Source organism: Macrobrachium nipponense, chromosome 14 (assembly GCF_015104395.2).
Source record: "Macrobrachium nipponense isolate FS-2020 chromosome 14, ASM1510439v2, whole genome shotgun sequence".
Lineage (NCBI taxonomy): Eukaryota > Metazoa > Arthropoda > Malacostraca > Decapoda > Palaemonidae > Macrobrachium > Macrobrachium nipponense.
In genome coordinates this window covers 55804798-55822138 of record NC_087207.1, presented here as the reverse complement: position 1 = coordinate 55822138, position 17341 = coordinate 55804798, and the positions used below count along the sequence as shown (strand labels likewise).

Below are 17341 nucleotides of genomic sequence, written 5' to 3'. Positions count from 1 at the left end.
GCCTACAGGCCTGCCACACGGTAGTTACTGCCTAACCACCTTGTTCAATAATTTAATGGTCATAATTCCAGCTACGCCGAAAGTAATTCCTTATGTAAAGGACCGAGGGTTTGTATATCGTGTAGGAACAATTTGAATTTTAAGGCTGCTGGGGTTGGAAACTTATACTAACTATGTAATTACATACTTGTTAAGATACTTGTATAAAACCCTATCTTAAGACAAGTTTTATTACTGTTCATTGAATGCAGATTACACGTAGACCTCTACATACAAACAGTTATATATCTTATATATCATGCAGACATGGAAGCAATGGCAGATTAATCTGTTTATAGAATATACAGTGGACCCCCTGTATTTGCGTTCTCGGATTCGCGGACTCACACATTTGTGGATTTCTCTCAGGAACGTTTTCCCCGCATTATTCGCGGAAAATTCGCGCATTCGCAGTATTTTTCTATGAGAAATATCCCCAAGTTCCTGGTTTTATTTATCAATTTCATCATAAATTGCACTTTTTGTGATAAAAATATTAAAAAAACCCAAGTATCAAAAATTTTTAGTGGTTTTTCTTGAGTTTTAAACTAACAAAATAGGCTGTTTTTTTAGCATTTTTATGGGGGTTCCAAACATTCGGATTATAACTATTCACGGGGGGGTCTGGTACACATCCCCCGCGAATACGGGGGGGACCACTGTATTCCCATACATGACAAATAACTTTAACTGCAACAATCTAAATTATCATGCTAAAAAATAATACCTTTGTTAATGCTAAGTCTAAGATTTTTTCACTTTTCCTGCTACCAGTGCACCACAGGGCATTGCAAAGAACTTTATCCGAAACGCCACCAGCAAACTCTATTACACGCAGATTTCTGAAACATGAAACAGCAGTGTGAGCTCATCTACAAATATACAACACTATAAATAATGAAGACCATGAAGAGCAATCAAGGTCTTTTAGTTGAGGATAAAATAAGACCCTTTTCTTTTGTACAGAATTGGGTACTGTATATTGTTTAGAAATCCACTTAAAATCCAAAAGTTTGAAGAAGACTACGTACTGTCCTCAATCTCATAGGGAGTGAAACTTTTTTCAAAACTTTCTACATGAACAGAATATTTATATTGTTCCTGCCTGATCATCTGATTACTTGACAATTCTGGTTTGTTGTGGTTATGCTACCAATCTGTGGATTACGCATTTCAGGTACTTGGCTTTCTTATCTGTCAAGGACCAATTCTGGATTATAAGCCCCTGACAAATCTGGTGAGCTTAATTTCTCCAAGCACGTGGTTGTCACTGTCACTTACAATACTTAAAATATTAAAAGATTTGTTTTCCAGGCACTGTCAGTAGTACTGCATTCATGAAGATTCCCTTCACAAAGAACCCTGCACAGAACCTTACATTACTGCTTCTGTTTAAAAAAGTTAACTAACCTTGAACATTTCACCAAAATTTATTCTATGGTTCAAAACCCAACAATGTGTGGCTATTGAACTGCTTCTGTTATTAACATTATCAGGTCTTTTGTGCTTTTTTCTTTCTTTCTTTCTTTGCCTGGATTTCCCTGGATAAGTGTTAACAACTTGCTCATCAAGCTCCCTAGACAGTACTTGGATTTTAGTCTCGGGTATCTTATTAATAAAAATTCCATCATTATTCATCTTTTTCTTGCATTCTTGCCCTTTACCTGCATTTCACAATATGTAAAGAAAGTGTTTGGTGAGAATTAACCAACAGAGCTGAGATAAAAAGGGCATTTATACTCATTCAAGGTGTAACAGAATTTTTTTTGTTTTTTGTCAAGACTCTGCACCTTAGTAGTACTCATATCTTTCCTGGAAATAAGTGAAAGTAAAATAAGGAGTTTGTCAACTGTAAGGAAAAATTCCTTTTCTTGGATTACAATTTCAACAAAAATATATGCTTGCTACTTACCTAAATTGGCAACATTTCACAAAACCAACATTATCACTCCGTGGCACATAAATTTTCTCGAAATTTGGAGCATGTTTGGCAAAATAATCAAATGATGGCTCTGACTGATCGAGTTCCTTCAGGGAAAAGTGCATCGCATCACTGGGAAACACCAAAGAAACTAGTTCTGATATTTCGCTCGCCAGGAAAGGATGATATCCATCAGGGACCCACAGTCTCTCTATTCCCAGTCTGAGTGCAGCAACAATAAGCATGTTATTGTAAGCCTTTTCATGACCTTGCCACTGTAAATAACAAAACGATATTACCAAACAAAAACTTTCTCAAATGAACAACAAGAGGTTTGAGAGCAATTTGAAATATTAAAGACCATTAAAAATGTTAACAAACAAACCTATTTCTTTCATGGCCCTGAGACTCTTCATCTCTATCCAAGGAAGATGGAACATGGGTCTCTCCAGGAACCAAGGACACCCTTTATATCCTGTGAAGGTTAGGTTCCTGGTACTCCTTCCAACGTGAAACTGTAATGCTGTTATCTTATCTAACGGTAAGTTACTATAACCTACCCTGGACTATGCTGTAATAAATACAACAATGCTCGACTAAGCCAGTCACCTTTAAAAATGCTATCAACTTTCATAAGAAATTAGATTCTTATGAATATTGGGAATTTAGAAGGGGATGAATAAAATGTGTTTTCATATAAGTAACTTACCATGTAATTAATATAGTATAGCTATAGTTTTAACTCGCATGGCAGCTTGAATTTTGAAATTTGTGGTAGGGCTTCTTTTATTTTGGGTAGGTGACTGGCCCCACCCACTTTCGGGGAAGGAGAGGAGCAACTTAGCAAAGAGCTTCAATTTGTTTCTGTTAGTTTACATCTGACCATCTGTTGTGAGGAGTCAAGTTGCTTTGGAATTCTGATCACTTTTTTGATGATTTTTTCCAATTAGTGAAGCATTTTAACTTTGGTAGCCTTCGTTACATTTAGCGAGTGTAAGTTTTCTTTTTTAGACCTTTTTTTGTCTGAATTATGACTTATTTTCACAAATGCAAAACTTTTTTTTTTCACAGAATAAAATTTTTTTTTTCTAGACTGAGACTATTTTACACTGTGGTATGCAAGACTCAAGTTCAGCTAGTATTCATTATTGCAGCAAAGGCTGTAATATCAGATTGACTAGGCAACATATGATTCACATACCTTTTGTACTGACTGTAGGGGGCAAGTGTGTTCTAAAGATTTGTAACAAAGATGATGACTAAGAAGACAAGAGATGAAAAGTTTTAAAGTCACATTTAGCCAAATTAGAAAGACAGGAAAGGAAAGGTGGCTTCTAGAGCTGAAAGTAAGACTTTAGCTAGACAGTATTCTTTTCATAAGTCTTCTATTGATGTTAACCCTTAAGCGCCGAAGCGGTATTTTAAAAATCCTCTCCCGTATGCCGGCAGCGTTTGCGAGTGAGAGCTGAACAAATGTTTTTTTTTTTTTTTTCTTTTTAATCACAGCATGCTTAGTTTTCAAGATTAATAGTTCATTTTTGGCTCCTATTTTTTTCATTGCCTGAAGTTTAGTATGCAACAATCAGAAATGAAAAAAAATATCATTATCATATATAAATATTGGGATATATGACAGCGCAAAAAAAATTTCATATATAATTGTGTACAAATCGCGCTGTGAGCAAAACAGTTAAAACTAACGAGTTAATTTTTTTTTTGTTGTATTGTACACTAAATTGCAATCATTCTGGTATATAACACATTGTAAAACGATCAAGGCAACACAAAAAAAATATTATCACAAAATGATGCATGAATTCATAATGCGCAGACGTAAAAAAAAAAAAAGCTGTTTTCAAAAATTCACCATAAATCAAAATATTGTGCTAGAGACTTCCTGTGTGTTGCAAAATGAAGGTAATTGATTGAATATTACTAGACTGTAAGTGTTGTAGCTTACAATTGCAGTTTTCGACCATTTCAGTCGAGTTAAAGTTGACCAAAGGACGAATTTTTTCTATTTATCGTTATTTATATGAAAATATTTCAAAACTGATAACAGCTACAACCATGGGTTGTTTTTAGTTGTATTCTACATAAAATTGCGCACATTTTCATATATAAAACCTTATGTAACGGCAAATTTAAAATGGTGCAAACATTACGACAATCAGACGAAAAAATTTATGATTTTTTCGGAAGAGTTACTATGCGGAAGTAAGGAAAAAGTTTATTTCATAAATTCACCATAAATCAAAATATTGTGCTAGAGACTTCCAATTTGTTGCAAAATAAAGGTAAATGATTGAATATTACTAGAATGTAATAGTTTTAGCTTACAATTGCATTTTTCTACCATTTCGGTCGAGTCAAAGTTGACTGAAGGTTGAAATTTTGGCACTTATCGTTATTTATAGGAAAATATTTCAAAACTGATAAAAGCTACAACCATGGGTTGTTTTTAGATGTATTCTACAGGAAATTGCACACATTTTTATATATAAAACTTTATGTAACAGCTAATTTAAAATGGTGCAAACATTACGACAATCGGATGAAAAAATTTCTGATTTTTCTGGAAGAGTTACTATGCGGAAGTAAGGAAAAAGTTTATTTCATAAATTGTGCTAGAGACTTCTAATTTGTTGCAAAATAAAGGTAAATGATTGAATATTACTAGAATGTAAGAGTTTTAGCTTACAATTGTGTGTTTTTCGACCATTTCGGTCAAGTCAAAGTTGACCAAAGGTTGATATTTTGGCACTGAAGGATCGAACGAGACGGAGAAAGAGAACGACGAAAGGAAGGTACGGGATGAGGAGGGAGAGCGGTCCTGAGGTCTAACGAGGACGGGAGCGGGAAAAGGGAAAAGGGAATGAACACACGACGAAGGGGGAGAATCTCTAACTGGAGAAAAGCCACCAAACGATCGTCCTGCGTCCTCTCTCGAAAGATTTCTTCTTCCTCTTGACGATTGCGTCCTCATCCGAACTAGACGAAAAAAGTTCAGGAATACTCCATCATTCCCGAGCAGAGCGACGTGCATCCTGAGACGGGGGTGGTCTCCATGTCCTCTTGAGGAGACGCGATTCCTTCGAATAGCGCCATTTCCTACATGACGAAGAGCTATCGGAGGAGGACAAACACTTCTCAGTAATGCCTTTTCTTTGGCGTACTGCTGCAGCCTGGGACGCAACAATAGGACTGCCTGAAGGGACGACTGACCGTGTGAAAACCCCTCTCGCCTCCCTTCGACTGTCGACTTTCCTTCTCCCTTGGGTCTGGGAGCTTGGAAGCGGTCTAGGTCTAGGAGCACGAGAGAGACAGTCGGCCGCCCCCTCCACAACACTGTCACTAACAACATTAATTACACCCACTTGACAGTTAATCGCTGAATCTGATTGCCCATCGAAGCAAGGGCAGCAAACACTTTCACATATTAGGAGTCCTTCGTCTCCTCAGATACAGCAGCGGGTGCAGGAGAAACCTGGGGAGAAGGTGCTACACGTTCTACTTGAGAAGGAACTGGAGAAGGAACAGTAACAGATTCATTCACAGCTTTGCTAGAAGAACCAGATCTTTCACTCCGAGACACTGATCTCCTAATACGATCTTTCTCCAATCGTTCAACATACTTAGTGAGAGTTTTCCACTCTTTCTCAGTCAAATTCTCACACTCATTGCACTTATTCTCCCAAGTACACACAAATTCTCTACTACACTTCTTACACAGTGTGAGGGTCTACTAAAGATTTCGGTTGCCTAACTTTACACCCTTCTTTCACACACACTGTAAACACAATACCGGAATCAGACATAGTTCTAAGAAAATCCAAAAGCGATTGCCAAGCCAACGTTCCAATACGATACCAAAACAGCAGTCCAAAAGCAGCGAAAAGTCGGCAAACGAGATTGAAAATCTAGCAGGGAACCCACAACAATATTGAAGGTTCGGCTGGCAGAGAAAATCTGATGAAAATGGGAATGGTTCCAAGCGCCAGCGCCACAGGAACGGGGTGGTGATCACCTGAACTACCGGTAAACTAGCGGTTGCCGCAAGTTTTGAAAATTTCTGCCAGTGCGACAGAGAATATAGCTATATATATACCTGCCAGGTAAGTATCATACATAAAATTGTATTTACTGAGACATCATTGTGATGGGCTAAGTATTTTCCGCAGGAAGGTGGTTGAATAGTAATGTCCTCATCCCCGTATCCATTCAACAAATCCCCAGCTCAGTGGAGACATTTACTTCCTTGAATAACTTGTAACTGGCGAGTTACCTACCTCAGGTTAATCTTGCATTACAGTACCAACACTAAGGGAACAGCCCGTGAACAGATCCTTCCATGGAAAACTCATTGCTCAAGGAGGCACTCCAAACTATATTTTCTCTGGGAATGAGATTTTTTCACCTCATCTACTTTGCCCTCCCTCCTATATGGTGATTCAGGCTTTTAAAATTAACAAGTTTGCAACAACAATGATTTTAAAATTAAAGTAGTTTTTATACAAACTCTATTAATCATAAATTCAACTATACTCCTCCCTACCCACCTCTCTTCACATGAAGACTAGTACAGATGAATGAATTTAAGTACCATATCTGCAAGGATCAATGAGTTGGCTAAACATGCCAGTTAGAATTAGTCTTTGAAATACTTCACTTCATGCACTTGGATACATTCCATAGAGGTAAAGGCTATTTGATGATACAGTGCTCTCCTACTTTTACATGGGAATAGGTTCCAGGACCTGTCACGGAAATCCTAAATCCGCAGAAATGTAAAAATCCCCTCTAAAATTGCTTATAACTGCCAAATACCCAGTACCCCTTAAACTAAAATGCTTATAACTGCCTATTTTAACATTTCACTGCTTAATTTGACAGTGCCAACAAAAATGCACCTTAAATGATCATACTAAAACAATTTAATATAATTTCAAACAAAAATACACCACAAAACCATCATTCCAAAACATCCTGGGTCATCTTACATTAGTGACTTTTACAACTGTTGCTCTTAAGTATATACACCCCCTAAAATACTCATTTTAAAATATCAATATTAATGTAAACAGCAAAAATGATATTGTAATGATACAATTAAGTTTGTTCATACTTACCTGGCAGATATATATATAGCTGATAATTTCCGACACCGACAGAATTTAAAACTTACGACACACGTAGTGGGAGTCAGGTGGTTAGTACCCATTCCCACCGCTGGGAGGCGGGTATCAGGAATCATTCCCATTTCTATTCATAATTTTTATTTCCACTGTCTCCTGAGGGGAGGTGGGCGGGTACTTAATTATATATATCTGCCAGGAACGTATGAACAAACTTAATTGTATCATTACAATATCATTTTGTTTCATGCAACTTACCTGTCAAGATTATATATATAGCTGAATCCCACCTTTGGTGGTGGGAGAGACAGAATAGAGGATTTAGGAAACACATATGTGCAGATAATTGATATCTTGATTCCTTACCTGTTAGCATAGCTGGCTTCGTGATTACTGCCACGTAAGTCTGCTTGTGCTACTAGAGTTGCCAGCAAGGTAGAGACCTATGAAGCTGGTGCACTCCAGATGATCTGTCAACAGGGGCGAGACCACGACGTGACTAGACCATGGACCATACTAATGAGGGCAACGAGACAAAAATACCACCACCTGGCTTAGTTTACCAAAGGTATCCCACTTAACTAAGCTAATGGAAGGGAGACCCGCCCCAGGCGGTCACCCCACAACCATAAACACAAATTAAAAACCCCCCTAATCCCTAAAGGATAGGATGAGTGTTACCTCCTGCCCCCAAAACAGTGTCTGCAGCAATGTATGGTCCGAGGGAGAAGCAATTTTCGTATGTCACTTTCACCTCCCGCAGGGGTAGTGTGAAGCGAACACCGAATTGCTTCTCCAAAATGTGGCATTCAAAATATCTTTGAGAGCCATATTTTTGTGAAAGGCTACCGAAGTAGCAATAGCTCTCACTTCGTGAGCTTTACTTTCAGAAGCTTTAAATCACTGTCACTACACTTATTATGCGCTTCTTGAATCGTATTCCTGATGTAGAACGCCAGTGCGTTTTTCGATATAGGAAGATCAGGTTTCCTCACTGAACACCACAAATTGTCCGATGAACCTCTGCAAGCTTTAGTTCTCTGCAGATAGAACTTTAGAGCCCTGACAGGACACAGGAATCTCTCACGTTCGTTCCCAACTATATCTGCCAACCCTTTGATTTCAAAGGACCTCGGCGGCCACGGGTTGGAAGGATTCTTGTTCTTTGCTAAGAACACGGGACTTAAAGAACACACCGCACTACTTTCTGAAAAGCCGATCTGCTTGCTAATGGCCTGAATTTCGCTAAACCCTCTTCGCCGTCGCCAGAGCGGTTAGGAAGATCGTTTTCTTCGTCAGATTCCTGATAGAAACTGAATGAAGCGGGTTCGAAGTTACTCGACATCAAATATTTGAGTACCACATCCAAGTTCCACGAGGGTACTTTAGGCTGGACTACCTTCCTAGTCTCGAACGATCTAATGAGATCGTGAATGTCCCTATTATTAGACAAATCGAGTCCTCTGTGTCTAAAGACTACAGAAAGCACGCTCCTGTAGCCTTTAATAGTTGGAACAGCCAACTTCACTTCTTCTCTCAGATGAAGAAGGAAGTCAGCTATCTGGCTCACAGAGGTTGTGGTGGAGGAAATGCCCTTCTTCCTGCACCAGGATCTTCGATTGGTACATAGCGATCGAGGAGGGCCTCCTTGCGTGGCAATCGCCTTCGCCACAGGTCTTGAAAAACCCTCGCTCTGGCCAACTTCTTGATAGTCTGAACGCAGTCAGACTCAGAGCGGGGAGGTTTTTGTGGTACCTCTCGAAGTGGGGCTGTCTGAGTAGATCTTTCCTTAAAGGTAGAGTCCTCGGAAAGTCTACCAGGAAGGACATCACCTCTGTGAACCAGTCGGCTGCCGGCCAGAAGGGGGTCGATGAGTGTCATCCTCGCTCCTTCCGATGCCGCAAACTTCCTCATCACTTCCCCGAGGATCTTGAGCGGGGGAAAAGCGTATAGTCTAGGCCCGACCAACTCCAAAGTAGGGCGTCTACTGCGACTGCTCCCGGGTCCAGAACTGGGGCAGCAATAGAGTTGAAGGTCTTCTCGTCCTGGACGTTGCGAAGACATCCACCTGTGGACAGCCCCACAGGTTCCACAGCGACTGGCAAACCTCTTGGTGAAGGGTCCACTCTGTCGGCAACAGCTGTCCTCGTCGACTGAGAAGGTCCGCCCGAACATTCTGTACTCCTGACACGAACCTTGTCAGGATCGTGACTTCTTGCGCTTTTGCCCACAACAGGAGTTTTCCTTTGCGCTGGCAAACAGAGAAGGCGAGTGAGTTCCCCCTTGATTTCTTAGGTATGCCAGCGCTGTGGTGTTGTCCGCATTGATCTGAACGACTTTGCCGGATACTTCTTCCTGGAAAAAACCTGAGAGCCAGATAAATGGCTGACAGCTCTTTCAGATTGATGTGCCAGGACACCTGTTTCCCCTCTCCAGGTGCCCGACACTTTCTTTCCCTCCTAGTGTTGCTCCCCAACCCGTGGACGACGCGTCGGAAAACAACACTAGGTCGGGGTTCCGAAGTTTGAGGGAGAGCCCTTCTGCGAGCTTCCGAGGATCTGACCACCAACTTAGGTGATCCTTCACCTCTCTCGTTAAGCACAAGATCGCCTCCAGATCTTGCTTGTTCTTCCAACTGTTGGCTAGGAAGAATTGAAGAGGTCTGAGGTGGAGCCTTCCCAGAGAAACAAACTTCTCCAGTGAGGAAATGGTCCCCAGCAAACTCATCCATTCCCTCACCGAGCATGTTTCCTTCCCCAGAAAGGTCGCCACTTTCTCCAAGCATTGAAGTTGTCGCCCCTGGGACGGAAAAGCCCGAAAAGCCACTGAGTCCATCTGAATCCCCAGATAGACTAAAGATTGAGACGGAGTCAAATGCGACTTTTTCGAGGTTTACCAGAAGCCCCAGGGACTTTGCTAACGTCATGGTCGTGTGCAGGTCCTCCAGACACCGTTCGCGCGATGAAGCTCGAATAAGCCAGTCGTCTAGGTAGAGAGAGATCCGTATATTCTCCAAATGAAGCAGCCTTGCCACGTTCTTCATTAGAATGGTGAAAACCATCGGCGCTGTGGTCAGACCGAAGCAAAATGCCCTGAATTGGAATACCTTCCCCTTCAGGACAAATCGCAGGTATTTCCTTGATTGGGGATGGATGGGGACGTGAAAATACGCGTCTTGGAGGTCCAGTGAGACCATCCAATCCCCCGGTCTCAAAGCTGACAGCACCGATTGAGTCGTCTCCATCTTGAATTTCTTCTTTATCACAAAGAGATTTAGACTGCTGACATCGAGGACGGGTCGCCACCCCCCGAATGTTTCGGCACCAAGGAACAGGCGGTTGTAAAACCCTGGTGATTCCAGGTCGAAGACCTGTTCTACCGCTGCTTCTCGATCATTTGTTCCAGCAGATCGAAAAGCACTTTCTGCTTCTCTCCTCGATAAGAGGGAGACAAATGCCTTTGGTGTTGAGGATAGCGGGGGCGACTTCAAGAACGGGATCCTGTACCCTTTCCTCACGACATCCAGCGACCAAGGGTCGGCATCTCTCTCTTCCCAGGCTCTCGCGAAATCGAAGAAGCCTGGCTCCTACCGGCGTCTGAAGGACTTCCGAATCACTTCCTACTCTTTGACGGAGCAGGGGTTTTTCCTCTGGAAGAGCCTCTTCCTCGGGAGGCTGCTTTCGAGGAAGGTCCAGCACGAAAGGGCTTCGATTTCTTGGCAAACGAAGCTCCAGAAGATGAAGCAGCTGCTGGCCTTCTAGAAGACTGAGCCAGAAGATCTTGCGTTGCCTTTTCCTGAAGGCTTGAAGCTATGTCCTTAACCATAGCCTTGGGGGAAGAGATGGTCTGAGAAAGGAGCGAAGAGCAAGTCCGCCTTTTGCGTTGGAGAGACGGATTTGGCCGTGAAGTTACAAAAGAGCGCTCTCTTCTTAAGAATCCCCGAGCTAAAGTGCGTAGCCAACTCCTCAGAACCATCCCTGACGGCCTTGTCCATACAAGAAAGTACGCTGGACAGCTCCCCCAGACTAATAGTATCAGAACTCCTTGACCTGGCATCTAAAACTCCAAGACACCAGTCAAGAAAGTTGAAGACCTCTAGAGTCCTGAAGAGGCCTTTTAGGTGAAAGTCGAACTCGTTATGGGTCCACGTGACTTTTGATGAACTTCTGGAGGCGTCTACGATGCTCCCAAAGTCACCTTGAGCAGAGGCTGGTAGTTTAACGCCTATGTCCTCTCCTGTCTCATACCACATGCCTCCTTTACCGCAGAGTCTTGAAGGCGGTAAAGCTAAAGAGGACTTTCCTGACGCTTTCCTCTTCTCCATCCACTCATTGACTTTCCGGAACGCTTGCCTTCGTGGAAAGCGACTTCTTCATTTTAATGAACCCCGATGCCTTCGTTGCCTTAAAAGAAGAAAATTGAGAAGGAGGAGTACGAGGGGCTTCCGGTTGAAAAGTTTCTCCGAACTCCGACTGTAGCAGACGCATCAAAACTTTATAGTCCGATGAGACAGTAGCTGTTTGCTGTTCTTCCTCTGCTTCTACTAAATCATCGCTAACTCCTTCCTCAGAAACTGGAGAAGTAGGAGGAAACTCTGAAGAAAACTGACGACCAGGAAGGGTTCCTTCATCCACCTGAACTTGCATCGGTGAGGAACTGGTGTCTACCAGCGCGCGCTTGGCGTCCGAATCCGCACGTTTGGCGCCGACAGGTGCGCGCTCGACATCTACCAACACACGCTTGGCGTCCACTGGCGCGCACCGAGCGTCCACTAGTGCACGCTTGGCTTCCACTGGTGCGCGCCGAGCGTCAGTCAGCGAGCGGCTGCCGCTCACTGGTGCACGTTTATCCACAACAGGTGCGCGTCTGGCGGCACCTGAAGCGCGCTCCACTTGCACAGAAGCGCGCTCAGCGTCCATCACTCGCTTGCGAACATGCGAAGACTTGCGAGCGGGAGATATATCATCCTGAGAGCGAGAAGCGAACTTCTCGTCTCCTCTAGAGAGCTGCTGGGGAGCAGAACGAACTCTAGAGGGAGACTCGAACGAAGAGAGAGGCGAGTGAGGAGAAAGAGCGGGTCTTGACTTCTTCACAGGAAGCTTCTCATCCTTCCTACGACGCGGAAGAGCCTCTCTAGCAGCAAGAGCGTCCTGAAGTTGCTGCTGCAGTGACTGAATCATTCTCTTGTTAGGCGAATATCGCAAAAGCGGAGAACTAGGACGTGAAGCGTCAACATTACGCCCGCCGTCCTTTTCAGCGGACATGAAGCACCTTGAGAACTCCACCCTTTACGTGGGGATGAAGCCTCCGATGACGAAAAAAAAAACACTCCTTAGGAGGCGTGCACGCGCACGCTCCCTGGCAGTCTGGGATTTTCATCAGTAACTGCCGAAGGCACGTCAGATCGGTGGGGGTTCCTTGTAACCCTCCTTCGGCTTTCGACATGCTCCCTCCCCAGGTCCTGGGAGTCAAGCAGAGGTCCAGGCCTAGAGGCGAAACGAGGCCGATCTGACGCACCCTCCACTACACAAGGGGTATCACTGCACTTTTGCACGTCACTTTTGCTCTCAAGAGCCAACACTTTTGATTCTAGATTACGAATCGACTCCAATATTAAGGATAAAGTATTACTCTCTACAGACACTGTTTCAGGGCCCGGAGGCAAAACTACAGGGTTAGGAGCATTAACAGAAGGAGGGTTAACAGGAGAAACATTAATATCTTGAATGCCTGAAACACTCCTGGAGGAAGACCTCCTTAACCTATCCTTTTCAAGTTTCCTAAGATAGGTCTCATACGCCTTCCACTCAGAATCTGTTAGTCTTTCGCACTCCTTGCAACGGCTTTCATACACACATTCATGCTCCCTGCAACTCTTACATACCGTATGTGGTCACTGAAGCTTTCAGTAGCCTACCTCTAACAATCAGTTCTAGAGCAGAACCTAGCGCTAGCTGTACTAGACCCTGACATATTATTCCAAGAAAAGTCCAAACCAAAATCAAATCAATCCACTAATAACGTGTGCCTAGCCACCGATCCAATCAATTAATCCAAAAAAAAGAACCAAAAGGGATACTCAAGTAGCAAAAAGTTCCAAATCCAGACGGAGGTGCTGTAAACAGATGTTCACAACACCGGCGACAGAAAAATTATGAATAGAAAATGGAATGATTCCTGATACCCGCCTCCCAGCGGCGGGAATGGGTACTAACCACCTGACTCCCACTACGTGTGTCGTAAGTTTTAAATTCTGTCGGTGTCGGAAATTATCAGCTATATATATATCTGACAGGTAAGTTGCATGAACAAATAAAATTTTTAATACAAATTAAATGAATGTCTTACAGATCGATAGACAGCTAATCAAGTTACCCCTGTACTGTATACATAAGATAAGCAGCTATCTCTCATAACATTTTCTTTCATAATATTGAAGTCTAGGAACATTTAAAATTATCACTACATTAATTCACTTTTTTTCTTTGTATAGCAACACAGTTTATTCACCAATTACTGGATTTTTTCATATTGCGTTCATGACTAAATAGATTTTTATGATAAAAATAGTTTACAGTGTGCTTATAAGTAGTAAAGGTCTATTAGGCTCATTCCAGGTTAGCCCTGGACTGAACATAATAGGATAGCTCTCTCTCTCTTTCTCTTTAAGGGTAATGCAAGATTGCAAGATGTACCTATCTGAAATGATATTACTAGGAAATGTTTTGGATGATGGAGCATATTGTACTTATGATGTAGTTATGCATCTGTTAAGCTCATTCCAGGTTGGACTCCAGACTGAGCATAATAGGTGTACGATTCATTCTCCCTATCTTTTATGATAAAGCACGTTGTACAAGATTTAAAATATTTGCTAAATATTTTAATCTTATTTACCAGTCTGCTTTTACTAGAAAATGAAATGTAAATAATTAGTAAAAATTTTAAATATCATACACCTATTATGCTCAGTATGGCCCAACATGGAATGAGCTTAATAGATACATAATTACATTATAAGTATACTACAAATCAAGTTTATCATAAAAATCAGTATTTAGTCACAAACACAAAATGAAAAAAATACAATAATTAGTGAATAAATACTGTTGCTCTACTGAAAAAAAGTAAATCAGTGAAAGTTCCCTGTGGAAAAGTGAATAATGTGTTCCACAAAAATCCGCGCCAAAGTGGACCGCGGAAATGTAAATTCGTAAAACTTGGGGGGGGGGGGGGCACTGTAATGAGTTTGTAAGTATAAAAACATGTTTTATAGTAAAAAAATTTTCGTTTCATCACTTTACTGTAGTAGAAAAAGTATAAGTGCAGTTCTTTATGTTCAATTCAGAATGAACTGCAGTTCTGCAGTCACATTACTTTCATTTAAAGACTTATGTATCTGCCAAAAAGGTAATAGTAAAGGACAAAATATATAATGACATATACTTCACTCACTGTGCTTTTGTTCCATGCTTCACAACTGGCCTTTTGGTAGAAAGTAGCATCCTTTTTTAAATATAATTTCAACTTGTAAGTACTGCTGGCATAATTTTAGGGGTTTATTTGGGGGGGAGAGGGTAGGGGGATTCCAGTTGGCTGGGGGGGAAAGGAGGAGGGGGGAAGTGAGCCTTCCAGTCAGGTAAGACATTTTGCCTTCAGTAAGGTTAGATTAGGATGTACTGTACCTTGATAATTGCCAATTTCATACTTTTGTATCATACCCTAGAATTGTATTTCTGATTTGTCAATCATTTTATACTTAACTTAAAAAGGATACATACAAAGAGAGTGAATAGCAATACAACTCAATAAACATGAACAGAACAGAGCTGCTCTTAACATGGACAATGCATACAAGGCCCTTTGGAAATATAAGAACTGATATGAAATGTTGAGACCATTGAAATTAAAAGGTTGAAAAGCAACAGCCGATACTTTGTACAAGACCCTAAATTAAAGTTATTTTCCAATTTTATTCACCTCCCATCCCCCCCCCCCCCCCCAATTAACATACTGTTCCATAACATAAAGTTAAACAGATTATGAATCCTCAAAGAAAAATACAAAACTTACATACAATATAATTTCAGTATTTTTAAAATTTACATATGTAGACCCATCAATCAACCTTACCTCATGACAAAAAATTCGTGAGTAATCTCTGATTGTGTCAAAAAACATATCCTTGTCCAAGTTCAAACTTTTTATGTTGCTCTCAACACCCAAAATAAGGTGCAGAAGTTTTTGCTGAAAAATACATACATTGAAAAAATAATTAATTTCAAAGAATACTAATTAGTATTGCAAAATAATTGTTCTAGTCAGTCAATAAATTTCTGCATATAATAAACAGTATGGAAAGCACATAGTTCTGAATATTTGTTTAAGTTCCATCAACATACAGCTCTCTTTATTTTCCCTATTCATACTGCACAAACAGACAACAAAAAACCAGGCACTAAACTTCAACTTTCAGATTACAGAACACAGATAATCTTTCTCTCTCTATCTCTCACACACACACACATAGTAGAAAATCTATTTACCCAAATAAAATTATAACTATAGTACTTCATTCAGAGGAAATGAATAGATTTGCTTCCAGTAGAACTCTTAAGGAAAAAAAAACTTACAAAGAAATATGTTCCTACTTTACATTTACAAGTTTTCGTCAGCACAAAATATGACACTTGACATAAAAATTCATATTAGTCTTAAAATTTCAGTGTTCAGTACTTAAAAGGTTTAGTTATATTATAAGGGCAATATGAACTAAAGGTTTAGTTATATTATAAGGGCAATATAAACTAAAGGTTTAGTTATATTATAATGGCAATATAAACTAAAGGTTTAGATATATCACAATGGCAATATAAAATATAATAATCTACTACAGACAGTTCCTGTTACCGGTGGAGACCTAAAGGAGGCGCCATTAACCGGTTATCGGCACCATTAACTGGATATTGGCACCATAAATGCCATAAATCACCAAGTTTCCATTAATGGCAATTTTCACTCGTCTGCACCCTGTCGAGGACGGAGCTCCTGCCAATAACTGGGGACTGCCTCTATTTAAAAATGATTCCGAAAAAACAGTGTTTGTTGCTCTTGTCTTGAAAACCAAACAATAGGGTTTTCTTGATGCTTAAAAGGTTGCCCACCTTTGCTCTAGGGCAGTGTTGTCCAAACTGTGGTCCGCGGGGTACACAACATAGATCATGAGGGTACATGAACAAACAAGGAACACACACACACAACAGAAACATTCCATCAGTGAACATCAGCCTCACATCTTACATTAAGTTGTGCAAGTAATTTTCAAGCATTTTGTTATTAAATCATCATTTTTATTTGTGTAACAAATTTGAATTTACTGACCAATACTCCTATAATGCAGTCTTTTCACAATTAATATACTATTTGCATGATTATCCTATATAAAACTGAGTTTGGTCAGCCATGGTGGGCGAGGGGGAGGGGTGCATAACAGCAGGAGAAGGTAATAAAGGGTACAATAGGCAAAAATGTTCGGACAACACTGCTCTAGGGTATCCAGTTTTGATTCCCAGCACATTGCTAAAGTCCTCACTTTGGCAAACGATATCGTTCTGACCATAAGCTACTAGTACATGTGTCCTCTCCACACCCCAAGCCTTCTTGACACTGACTGCAAAATCCTACTTGTGTAAGCTGTGGTTTTTCCATATTTGTAGAAAGCTGTGTCCTGTATGTTTTCTTTGCTTTCACCACTGACTCAAAATACCAGTCTGTTTCTTGGGTCAGGAATTTTAGCAGATTACCCAACTGCCAATGATTTTAGTAATTTTCATTTTAATTACTGACAGAAACTTGTTATATTTCTTTTGAAACATTCATATTTGCTTGAGTCTGTTAAGTGTGGTGAGCATTCAGAAACAAAATGGGTAGTGAAAAATGTCATGCAAATAATTTCTATCATTTCTTCGTTCTCGGTAAACTTGTGTAAATATTTTTCAACAAAAATGCTAATAATTTGTTACTTTATTTTCTTATCTGATTTGATATTGTGCAAGCAAAATAAAATAAATTTATTAAAAAAAACTTATATAAGTTAGTAAAATTTATGATTGTCTTGTAAAAGAGGCCCCATAAAGGGTTGTAAATAGTCATTTTCAACTCGTGGATGGTAGAGAAAATTTTTTATATTTTTTTTTTCATCATCATGTACATTTGCATATCTTCCTCTTTCCGTTAATGTTTTTTT

General features: G+C 40.6%; 2 protein-coding genes across 3 annotated transcripts in view; one reads left to right on the top strand and one right to left on the bottom strand.

Annotated features, from left to right (window-relative positions):
• Nucleotides 1-17341, top strand: part of LOC135226519 (retinol dehydrogenase 12-like) — a 248483-nt gene that overhangs the window by 162512 nt on the left and 68630 nt on the right. The window lies entirely within an intron of this gene.
• LOC135226518 (uncharacterized) overlaps nucleotides 1-17341 on the bottom strand; it is a 157608-nt gene that overhangs the window by 134141 nt on the left and 6126 nt on the right. The window contains exons 3-5 of one of the 2 annotated variants that reach the window (XM_064266142.1): nucleotides 15229-15342; nucleotides 1952-2235; nucleotides 767-881 (exon numbers count right to left, since the gene is read on the bottom strand). In XM_064266142.1, coding sequence (XP_064122212.1) covers nucleotides 767-881; nucleotides 1952-2235; nucleotides 15229-15342 — 513 coding nt within the window. The remainder of the gene's footprint in view (nucleotides 1-766; nucleotides 882-1951; nucleotides 2236-15228; nucleotides 15343-17341) is intronic. The other variant, XM_064266143.1, reaches the window with a different exon arrangement.